At 35.2% G+C, this 12649-nt stretch overlaps 1 protein-coding gene across 1 annotated transcript in view; it reads left to right on the top strand.

Annotated features, from left to right (window-relative positions):
- Window positions 1–12649, top strand: part of LOC107729120 (uncharacterized) — a 51641-nt gene that overhangs the window by 12304 nt on the left and 26688 nt on the right. The window contains exons 2-3 of the mRNA XM_016539501.1: window positions 2709–2786; window positions 11394–11809. Coding sequence (XP_016394987.1) covers window positions 2738–2786; window positions 11394–11809 — 465 coding nt within the window. The 5' untranslated portion in view covers window positions 2709–2737. The remainder of the gene's footprint in view (window positions 1–2708; window positions 2787–11393; window positions 11810–12649) is intronic.

The raw sequence follows: 12649 nt of genomic DNA, 5'->3' as shown, positions 1-12649 counted from the left end.
GTGACCTTAGGGAGCGTGATGGATTGTAGCGTGGTCGAAGACTAGTTAGGTATGCAGGAGCTAACCCATTAAGGGCCTTATAGGTAAGTAATAATATTTTGTAACTGATACGGAACTTAATAGGTAGCCAGTACAGAGACTATAAAATTGGGGTAATATGGTCATATTTTGTATCATCATATCATTTACTGAAGTAACAGTACATCCGTCTAGTTGCAAATTGTAATCCAAGAGATTCTGTGTACTTTTTTTTTGGTCCAATAAATAATATCTCTGTCTTATCCGAATTTAATAGGAGAAAATTATTGGTCATCCAAACTTTTACATTTTTAACACACTCTGTTAGCTTAGATCATTTAGAAATTTCATCTGGTCCTGTTGAGATATGTAGTTGAGTATCATCAGCATAAGAGTGGAAACTAATCCCGTATTTTCTAATAATATTACCAAGGGGCAACATGTATATTGAAAATAGCAGAGGACCTAGGACAGATCCTTGTGGCACTCCATACTTTATGTGATCCAAAACTTTAGATCAGTGGTTGTCGATCAGTGGATCGTGACCCAAAATTAGATTGCAAGTCTGTTCTGACAGGAGGGCCAAAGCAATGCTGAATGTGAATGATGAAATGCAACTAGCCATATAATGTTAGGGATGCACGATATGTCTGTACCATATTGGTTATTGGACAATTTTGCAGATTTTTGTTAATTTATCTGTATCAGTCAATATTGGATATTTAAATGTAACAATCAATGGTTGAGTATGATTACATTGTTGAAGCAACAATCAACAATGTAATCACACTGTACATTTTACTTGTATAAATGCATGTATTTATTTATTTACACATTTGGAAGAAAAATTCTGTTTTATTTTAAGAATATTTTCATACTGTCCATTTTAATGTTGTGATGCCTGAATTCAATTATATAATTGCTTTTAGTTATTTTATTTATTTAATAATTATTTTTTTTTATTTTTAACTTATTTATAAAGATTGTTTTTTTTTTTCAATCATTTTTATTTTTCATTCGCACAATATGTTTGGTTTAATTCATTTCCCATATTTTTACGTTTAGATTACCTTTATTATAATGCAACACTCACTTATCTTTAAAAACACTAATTATAAATGTAACAATGAAATCAACAATTGAGTAATCATACTGTACATATTAATGTTGTGATGCCTGTATTTAGCTGTATCATTTTAAAATACTTATTTTAGTTTTTAATAAATTTTATTTAGAGCTTAAAACTAAGAAAATTTCTTTATAATATTTTTTCAGTTTTATTTAATTTTTTATTTTATTTTATTCTTAAAACATATTTAAAAGGAAATAGTCTTTTTTTCCCAGTTTTATTTTAAGGATATTTTATTTGCGATTAATAATTTTTGTTGTGTTTGGCCACTTGCCCACTATTCATTCTGGGTCCTCTAAAACCCCTGTTTTAGATGATAGAAACCTCTTTATTGAAATTCATAAATCAAAGCGTAGAAAACGAGCAGTGTCAATTTTATTGTAAGACATCAGAGCAGAACGAGTATGTAGAACTTCTACCCTATGCTGTGAACTATTTCTGTCTCTTTCTGAGTTATGGAGGGTGGCTGGATAGTTCAAGCTTTCCCTCAGATGTTGAGCTCTCCTGCTGGTGTTGTCCTCTGAGTGACGGGCAGCGGGGAGCTTGCGGAGTGAATGCCGGGGCAGATGACATGGGAGTCGGCTTGTCGGGATATGATAAACATTAACACATCATAGAGGAGCCCTGTCTATTCCGATTGTTTCCTTTTCCTTAAGTTCCAGCACCAATTGCGCTGACAGGACACATGCTCAACATTTGGGAAGGAGAGCTGCGGATTTTTGTGTCTGTGCCAACCATGAAATACGTTTCATTTTCTCTTCTTTTGTAAGAGAGAGAGAGAAAGTGCAAGACAAAACCCTTAGAAGAAAGGCTGTGAGTTACACCCCCAATCTTTCCCAAACAGTGTCTATCGAGTTTTAGCTCTTTAATTGGCTCAGGCCTTTGGTATTTTTTTTCCTCTACATTTTTTTTTATTATCTTCCTCTTCTCGTGAAAGAAGCGGAAGGCACTATAGCACTGATAAAGAATAAGCCAGTTTGCTGTAGTTTTTCTCAGTCTAAACTAATGGGAGTATACAACACATTTGTTGGGTGCTTATAATGTTGTGACTTATGTCTGAGCTGACTGTGCAGGACATGCTTCTGCCCTACAGATTTTTATTTATTGATTGATTGATTTATTTGTTTATTTATTTAACAGACATTGCCGTGAGGTGCTACTCACTGAGCTTTTTATTTTATTTTATTTTATTTTATTTTACAAACAGACCTTCTTGCTGTGAGGTGACAGTGCTACCCAATAATTTAATTCAATTCAATTCAATTTAATTTAATTTAATTTAATTTAATTTAATTTAATTTAATTTAATTTAATTTAATTTAATTTAATTTAATTTAATTTAATTTAATTTAATTTAATTTAATTTAATTTAATTTAATTTAATTAATATTTGATATTTTATTTTTATTATTTTATTTTCCAAGCAGACATTCTTGCTGTGAAGTGACAGTGTCATTTTACTGCCATTGTTTTTTATTACACATTTTTGATTATATTTGTCATGTAACTTATAGATCAACTGAAACTGTTTTCTTTTTAACACTTTGCATTTGTTTTGCAGGTTTCAACTTCCTGTGATACAGTCACACCATGCCTGAGGGGGCGGGCCGCGACAGCCAGAAAAAACACAGCAACCAAGGTCAGATGCCACTCAGTTAATTTCAATGTTTGGAAATCTGAGCAAGATGATGTAATATCCCAATGAAAAGTTACTGACAGGAAACGCTCATTTATGGTCTGATATTGAAGTTGCTTTTGTTAACTTCTACTGTATGTTGTGGTTGAGTTCAAAACCACAATCGAGAGCCTGAGAAAATGACGAAAGATATATTTTCTGAATATGGAGATAAGCCATCAAGCATGCCCAAGATAAGAGTGTATATTAGGAATGAAATGCGAACAGTTATCAGGTTCCGATTTAGACGGGTGGTCTCCCTCTTGATATTTTTGGACCTCAGCCTCTCCTACTTTACAAAGAATGGTTGCTTACATTATCAATTCAAACAAACTGAACAAGAGTGTTGAAAATGTGCTGACAATCACAATTGTTTAGGGTTGGTCACCTCTCTTTGGATTGGGCTCTCTAAACAATTCATGATTGAAATAGTTCTGATCATTCTACAGAGACCAAGAGGCACATTTATGTTTAGAAATAAATTATGTCAAATAGAATCTGGAATATGTCAAGTTGCTGTCGATATACTATGCATAACATCCCAAAAGAGCTTGCTTGTTAATACATATGCTTGTTAATGCATATAATAAGACATGCTTGTTAATATATTTTCAAATATATGTGGCCAGATTTCAAATAAAAATGTCATAATACAAACATCTTTAGGCGCATTTATGTTTAGAAATAAATTATGTCAAATAGAATCTGGAATATGTCAAGTTGCTGTCGATATACTATGCATAACATCCCAAAAGAGCTTGCTTGTTAATACATATGCTTGTTAATGCATATAATAAGACATGCTTGTTAATATGTGGCCAGATTTCAAATAAAAATGTCATAATACAAACATCTTTAGGCATTTGACCCAAATCATGTCGTCCTGACCTCAGCTGGCATGTGATGGCTGGGTGGTGTTGAGCTCTGAGCACCTTTGGAGGAAACCGCTTGTATTTGGTTTCACCACTTCCTGTGACGGGGCCGTCAGGTGCAGGCTGGCACGGCATACAGGAAGTATCTCAACAGATGGATGAGCACTCAGATATCCCGATACAGATAAACATTCACTGCTTGAGCTCAGCTGCATCTTGTACTGTTATTTTGTGAGTCATTCCTGTTATGCAGTACCTTTTGAAATGTTTTGAATGTCTTTGTTGTAATTTAAGAATTTATTTCTATAAATATGCATACCAGACTTTCAGAAATATGCTGTGGTCAAGGTCAGGCACCTAAACGTTATTAATTCTAAGTTCTAACTCTACACAATGGCAAGAAAATAGGATATAACCTAACTAACTTGAAGAATTATTTTTTTTTTTTTTGGATACTGATTTCTGTTGTTTTACCAATAAAAATTATGTCATTATCTGGAGGAGGAGGAAGTTATTAAGGAGCTAACTTGTGTTAACTTGTGCTAGCTTGTTCAGATGTTTGGGTTATGATTTTATAGGATGTTTTTGAGAGAAGTCAAAGCTGCATTTATTTGATAAAAATACAGTAAAAACAGTAATATTTTGAAATATTATTACAATGTAAAATAACCGTTTCATTTTAAAAATCTTTACTGTGCTGCTTTATCTGTATCTGATTTAGAATGAGCAGAAATCTGTGAGAAATATAACGACCTAAAGACAAAAGAACTGATAAAAAAAGCTGTTATAGGAGCAACAGCCATGTGGGCAGCGCTGTGTCATATGCCATAGTTGTGCACAAGGTGTTTGTCACAGCTCCAGACTTATTTGTTCATTAATGACGTCATCAGCGACTAGTCGACTTCGACTCGACTTTCATCACATAAAAGTCGACTTCAAAAAATCAGAAGTCATTCAACCCCTAGTATGTACTGTGTATATTTATATGTGTAAATAAATACACACATGTGAATATATTTAAGAAATAAATTAAATATATATATATTTATGTTTATATATAACAAATAAATATAGACTTCTGGGAATCCATACTCTGGTCTCATGAGACCAATTCAATCATTTCGGATCTAACAGCATCCAAAATGTTCTGGTGTTGCTAGAGGAGGAGTACAGAGAGAAGTGCCTGGTACCCACAGTGGCATTCAGTGGTAGTAAAGCTCTTCTATAGGGATGTATGAGTGCTGAAGGTGTGAGGGAGTTGTACTTTATCAACGCTGGCATGAATTTACACACTACTGTGTGATGTAATACAAAAACCTGAAACTGAAGATGCTACCCTATTCTCATTCCCTGCATTTTTTTAACATGACAATGAAGATATTCATTCTCCTGAGTGGAAAATCCTTCAGTGGACATGTATTTCACTCAATCTTAACACTCTTGAGCTGCTGTGAGAGATTCTGTAGAGACGAGCTGAGCAACACTCCCCATTAAAGACCAGAGCATTTAAGGAGGTCGTCCAGGAGTTAAACAGCACAGATGTGAAAATTTGTCATGAACTTGTACACTCAGTGCCAAGAAGGGTCAGAGCAGTATACTTTAAGTTCTGAAGGACATACTAAGTACTAGAATGTTATACATTTAGAGAGAACTGTCAGGAGATTTATTTCTTAGCATAAAAGAGGACAATGGTACAAGAGGAATACCAAATTATTGTTTTAAGTGTGAAAATATAGCCAAAGTAACACAGAAATTCAAAAACAATGGACTTGTGAAAAGGCCCCTGAAATAATCAGGTCTTCACTTTAAGCTTTCATTTAGTGATGAGTGAGTTTTTGTTTATCCACACCAGAACTACCGACTGTAGCCAAAGCACCATAAACTCATTTAGCTTTTTCCAAGGCCCATATTTACAAAATATAGACTTCTGGGAATCCATACTCTGGTCTCATGAGACCAATTCAATCATTTCGGATCTAACAGCATCCAAAATGTTCTGGTGTTGCTAGAGGAGGAGTACAGTGAGAAGTGCTTGGTACCCACAGTGACGTTCAGTGGTAGTAAAGCTCTTCTATAGGGATGTATGAGTGCTGAAGGTGTGAGGGAGTTGTGCTTTATCAATGCTGTCATGAATTCACACACCACTGTGTGATGTAATACAAAAACCTGAAACTGAAGATGCTACCCTCTTCTCATTCCCTGCATTGTTGTGCTTTTTTTTTTTTACATGACAATGAAGATATTCGTTCTCCTGAGTTGAAAATCCTTCAGTGGACATGTATTTCACTCAATCTTAACGCTCTTGAGCAGCTGTGGAGGATTCTGTAGAGATGAGCTGAGCAACACTCCCCATTAAAGACCAGGGCATTTAAGGAGGTCGTCCTCCAGGAGTTAAACAGCACAGATGTGAAAATTTGTCATGAACTTGTACACTCAGTGTCAAGAAGTGTCAGAGCAGTGTACTTAGAGTTATGGAGGACATATTAAGTTCTAGAATATTACACTTGGTTGAATTAAATCTAGGTTGTACTCAATTCTGCAATCCTTCATTTAAACAAAAATTGGCTAAGTTTCTTATTTTACAGATATTAATGGCATGTATTTCTCTGTTTTTATTAAGAATATGTTTAATACATTTCAATTTTGCCATCTTTCTATGAATTATATTAGTGATCATTAAGAAAATACATCTTTTATATTTAATCAGAGGGGGTGTACTCATTTATGCTGTGCACTGTATTGCAGGAGTGACCGCTTTCCTTTGAAACAGATATGGAAGGGCAGCATCTTTTCCATAAACTATTTCAGTTTATCTTGTTGCATGTCATAGACATTCATGATAAAGGTATTCAGAATGATGTAATGAGTGAATCTCACGAAATCTGTCCAGAGCATGTCCAGGTCATATTTCAATCTAAAATAAAAAAATACGAAAACAAAAATACAAAATACATTTATTTTGCGAAAAAGAAGCATGGTATAGGATCATCAAGATTTGCGTTATGACAGTTAAGTGTATTTCCCCCTTCAGTTTTCATTTTGTTATACATTTTTCTTTATTTTGATGTGAAATGTGACCTAGACATGTTTTTATGAAATTCAGTCTAATACAAACTTAATTCACGCTAATTCAGTGGTTCCTCGTATGTTGTTGTCTTGTTTCTCAAACACATAAATGCTCTTCAGTATTTTCCGGCAAGGTCTGAAGAGTTTGGCTGCTCTCTGTGGTTTTGCGGCCTGCACGCTAATACACACCTAGACAGGAAATCTCTCTATGAGAGAGAAGTGTGCAACCAGCCCAACTCACATTTTTTTGCACGTTAGATATATGTGGTTCCTGTTTGCTTTATGACTGATGAGGTCCGTTTAGTCTCTGCTGGAATAAGATTCAGTTTCAGAAATCATTTGGATACCTGATGGCATTTGGTAGACGGCGGTAGCCGTTTGCTTTGAATTAGTTATGAGGACTAACTAAACTACAGTGAGAAGACATAATTCACAGCTAACCGCATTGGTGGTCATTCCAGCTGATGCTGCAGTGCCTTGTGGATCAGGTATGTGATCTCTTTCTCTTGGCTTTCACTCATCTGGCCAAATGATCTCCACAGACTGCCGTGATCTATATAACAGGCCTGATTCTCTGTTAGGTGAGCCTTGTTAGACTCTTTATTGGAGTATGAATGACTAAATAAAATAGTTGAACAGTGTGCATGAGATTTATGATGAAAATACCACAATTACTGGAACTCATAATAAGTACGTATCACTGACTAATAATTTATCGCAATTACGTACACAAAGATCAAATTAAGGTGTTTTTTACATTATTATTTACATAAGAAGATCGATGTCATTATGAAAATATAGGAAATTAGCTCTAATGGATTATTTCAGATTTCTAAAACAGCTGCACAATTCATCGAGTCATTCCATTAAGAATCATATAATTATGAAGAACAGTATATGTGTGTTGGCTCACGCACATGTTCATCAGTCTTATCTAGAGATGTTTAGGTTTTGTTGGACATTCTCAAGAAGTGTCAGAGCAGTGTACTTAGAGTTATGGAGGACATATTAAGTTCTAGAATATTACACTTGGTTGAATTAAATCTAGGTTGTACTCAATTTTGCAATCCTTAATTTAAACAAAAAACTGGCTAAGTTTCTTATTTTACAGATATTAATGGCATGTATTTCTCTGTTTTTATTAAGAATATGTTTAATACATTTCAATTTTGCCATCTTTCTATGAATTATATTAGTGATCATTAAGAAAATACATCTTTTATATTTAATCAGAGGGGGTGTACTCATTTATGCTGTGCACTGTATTGCAGGAGTGACCGCTTTCCTTTGAAACAGATATGGAAGGGCAGCATCTTTTCCATAAACTATTTCAGTTTATCTTGTTGCATGTCATAGACATTCATGATAAAGGTATTCAGAATGATGTAATGAGTGAATCTCACGAAATCTGTCCAGAGCATGTCCAGGTCATATTTCAATCTAAAATAAAAAAATACGAAAACAAAAATACAAAATACATTTATTTTGCGAAAAAGAAGCATGGTATAGGATCATCAAGATTTGCGTTATGACAGTTAAGTGTATTTCCCCCTTCAGTTTTCATTTTGTTATACATTTTTCTTTATTTTGATGTGAAATGTGACCTAGACATGTTTTTATGAAATTCAGTCTAATACAAACTTAATTCACGCTAATTCAGTGGTTCCTCGTATGTTGTTGTCTTGTTTCTCAAACACATAAATGCTCTTCAGTATTTTCCGGCAAGGTCTGAAGAGTTTGGCTGCTCTCTGTGGTTTTGCGGCCTGCACGCTAATACACACCTAGACAGGAAATCTCTCTATGAGAGAGAAGTGTGCAACCAGCCCAACTCACATTTTTTTGCACGTTAGATATATGTGGTTCCTGTTTGCTTTATGACTGATGAGGTCCGTTTAGTCTCTGCTGGAATAAGATTCAGTTTCAGAAATCATTTGGATACCTGATGGCATTTGGTAGACGGCGGTAGCCGTTTGCTTTGAATTAGTTATGAGGACTAACTAAACTACAGTGAGAAGACATAATTCACAGCTAACCGCATTGGTGGTCATTCCAGCTGATGCTGCAGTGCCTTGTGGATCAGGTATGTGATCTCTTTCTCTTGGCTTTCACTCATCTGGCCAAATGATCTCCACAGACTGCCGTGATCTATATAACAGGCCTGATTCTCTGTTAGGTGAGCCTTGTTAGACTCTTTATTGGAGTATGAATGACTAAATAAAATAGTTGAACAGTGTGCATGAGATTTATGATGAAAATACCACAATTACTGGAACTCATAATAAGTACGTATCACTGACTAATAATTTATCGCAATTACGTACACAAAGATCAAATTAAGGTGTTTTTTACATTATTATTTACATAAGAAGATCGATGTCATTATGAAAATATAGGAAATTAGCTCTAATGGATTATTTCAGATTTCTAAAACAGCTGCACAATTCATCGAGTCATTCCATTAAGAATCATATAATTATGAAGAACAGTATATGTGTGTTGGCTCACGCACATGTTCATCAGTCTTATCTAGAGATGTTTAGGTTTTGTTGGACATTCTGACCAATTTATCCACTCTAATTCGTGCTGTATGCTTAGCGGCTTTTTAAACTTAATGTTGGGGATAACGAAATCCATTGGGATGAGGTTTAGGGTGAAGAACTCCCCTGCTGATGGTTCTTCCATGCCACATGAAAGCTTATGACTTCATGCCCAAGTAGTGATGGAGAATGCTGTCTGTTTGCTTTTGTTCCAGAGAATGCACTGGGTTTACGTTGTCACACTTCATGCATCTGTCTGGCTGAATTTATGCTGCACTTTGAACTTTTTCCTGAATGCTTTTGCACCCAGTACAGCTGATCTTGAGATAGGCATCTAACGAAAAGCAAAAGATGGCCGTATCGGTGATGTATGTCTGGCCATGGAGGATTTTACAATCACATTTTTTTCATGTGCGACTGCCGCCATAGTGGTGCTGATCTTGGATTGGGGCCAGCAGAAAATAAACACATGCCTTCATGTACTTTATGAGTGTGTTTAAATCAAATTCAGGCAATCAGTATTATCGAAGTGCTTTCCAACCTGTGTATGAATGCAAGGAATTTGAGAAAAGGCCGCAAGCTTTTTCAGCTAACGTTCAGTTGGAATACTTGATGAATGATAGGCAGACTTGGTGAGGAAGGGAGTGTAGAGAGTAACAGTTGACTGCGTCACCCTGGCTGCTAGGCCAGAGGAAATGGAGGATTGTTCGTCTCCACTGGCTTGTGCTCTGTAACTGGGCCACCATTGTGACAAGCACAGCCCAGCATTTAGCATTTAAACAATGGCAATCCTCACAGTACTCTGTACTGGCCTGTGTTCACTTGCCTTGACGACCAGACTGTTGTGTTCAGTTTTGATATGGCTCTTCAGGCAAAACGTGACTGTTTTGTTTTAGATGTTCTGGTCATCTGAGGGCACGGCTGACTGAATGACTTCTGTGTTTGCAGGTTTAATCGTCTAGCAAATTGCTGTCAGGAAGTTGTGATTTTTGTTTCCTGTCTATATAGGACGTGCACTGCACCGTTAGATTGACAGCTCCTGTGGGTTTGCTGCAAGTCAGTGTGATTTAGATTTGCACAGTCACACCTTTGAGGCAGGCAGAAAAATATTTGCAAGAAACACTTTGTAAGCACTTGTAGGTTGTCTTTGTACTTTACTGTTGGTTTGTACCTTACCTTATATAAAAAAATATGTAAAAAATATATAAATAATAAGCAATATATTTATATAATAATATATATTATATTAATATATATTAATTATTTTTCAAATATATTTGTATTATATATATATTGTTAAATGTGTGTGTATAATATATATATATATATATATATATATACATACATATAAATATACATACATATAAATATATATACATATATACATTTTAAATACATTTTATAATTTGTATATATCGTTTACTAAAAAACATTTTTGTTACTTGAAACAAAATAAAATGTTAACTGATACAAAATAAACTTCAACTTTAAAAAACTTAAACATTTATCAGTTTCGTTTACTTAAACTTGAAATACTAAAAATAACTAAAACTAAAAAAACTAAAACATTTCAAATAATGTATGTATATGTAAAAATTATAATATGTATATGTAAAAATTTTATCATATATGTACATGTAAAAAAAAATTTTAAATCATAAAATCATCACAACACAACACACCACAGAATACCAGAGAATGCCAGACCAAAGACAAGTAAAGACAAGTAAAAATGAGAAATGATAATGTTTTATTGAAAATAAGAAATTGATAGTAAGTATTAAATTCTTTGATTTTTGCATGCAGACTTTGGTATGCTGAGCACAGTTTTGAGACACTGTTGTGATGTCTTCTGGAATGCATGCTTACTGGGGTCTTCAAGAAGCAGAAGATTTAAGCCAAAGTCACCATTTGCTCTTGTCTTAGAGAAACAATTGAGATATGAAAGAGATCTCATTTGTGATTTTGCTTTTCATAATAGCATAACGTTGTCTTACCGTCTTAACATTTTTTTTTTCATTCTGTAACCAAAAATGCTGTATTATGCAGTCATTAGTATCTTCACACTAAATTGTTTCTGTTTCTCTCTGCTGCAGCTGCCAAGCGTCCCTCCTCTGTGTCCTCGCTGAGTGGGATTGTGAGCCGCATGGCCTCCTCAGGGGGTGCGTCACGCGGTAGCTGCACCTCTGTTAACACGGTGTGCTCTGACAGTGACCGCGGAGCCAGTCTCAGCTCCTCTGCCTCGTCTGCCTCGTCTGCCTCGCTGCAGGATGGGCACTCTTCCTCTTCTTCCTCATCGCTCCCCTATGGAGCCGTGCCGGCCTACCATGGGCCACTACGTAATGGCTCCGATATCAGCCTGGACCTCACCCCTCTCTCTCTGCTGACAGGAGCCGGTCCCCTCCCCGCCTCCACAACACCGCAGCCCAAACTCACTCGTCTGGAGAGGGTGGCACTGGAGATAGTGGAGACCGAGCAGGCCTACGTGAGGGACCTTAAGAGCATTGTGGAGGTAAGGACCAGACACATGCTGATCTCTGTTCCTACGATGTTTCGTACTGTAACACAGAAACAATGTTGAGCTAATGTTGAAGTAATTTTTTTTTAAATAATTGTAACCTTGAAGGGCTACTTTACCAAAAAAATTCTGTCATCATTTACTCATCCTAATATTCTAAAACATATATGCATTTCTTTCTTCTGTGAAACGCAAAAGAAGATACATTTGAAAAATGTTTTTGTCCATGCAATGAAATTCTAATGGTTATTTGGACCCCCTGACTTTTATTGCAAAAATATTGCCCCATGAAACCCCATGGCAGCTGCTGTAGCAACATCGTAGAGACAACACAACCTAGCAAGCACCTAGCAACAGCCTAGTAACCACCAAAAACACCACAATGAACAGCTAGCAACACCATAGAATGACCCAGAACAACCTAGAAACCACCCAAAACACAAGCCCCTAGCAACAGTCTAGAAACTAGGGATGCACCGAAATGAAAATTCTGGGCAGAAACTGGATTCTGGATATATAAATTGCTTTCTAATAATTATTTATTATTTTATTAAATAATATACATCAATTTTGTAAGACTTTTTTAATTTAACTCTTTTTTAATTTAATAATTTTAATGATACTGAATAAAAAAAAAAATGCAAGCCAATAAAATAACTTTTACTGAATGTAACACAATAAAATTGGACAGAAAATATATTAATATTGAATATCAATATATATTTTTTTATTCAGTTCAATGCAACAGAATCAGATATACAGTAACTGTGTTATATATAACTATGACTAATTATCCAAATAATGAATAGTCCTACAAAGCTATTATTATCAGAG

The sequence above is a fragment of the Sinocyclocheilus rhinocerous genome, unplaced genomic scaffold (assembly GCF_001515625.1).
Source record: "Sinocyclocheilus rhinocerous isolate Xijiao unplaced genomic scaffold, SAMN03320098_v1.1 scaffold1870, whole genome shotgun sequence".
Taxonomy (NCBI): Eukaryota; Metazoa; Chordata; class Actinopteri; order Cypriniformes; family Cyprinidae; genus Sinocyclocheilus; species Sinocyclocheilus rhinocerous.
This window is presented reverse-complemented; position numbering and strand designations above follow the sequence as displayed.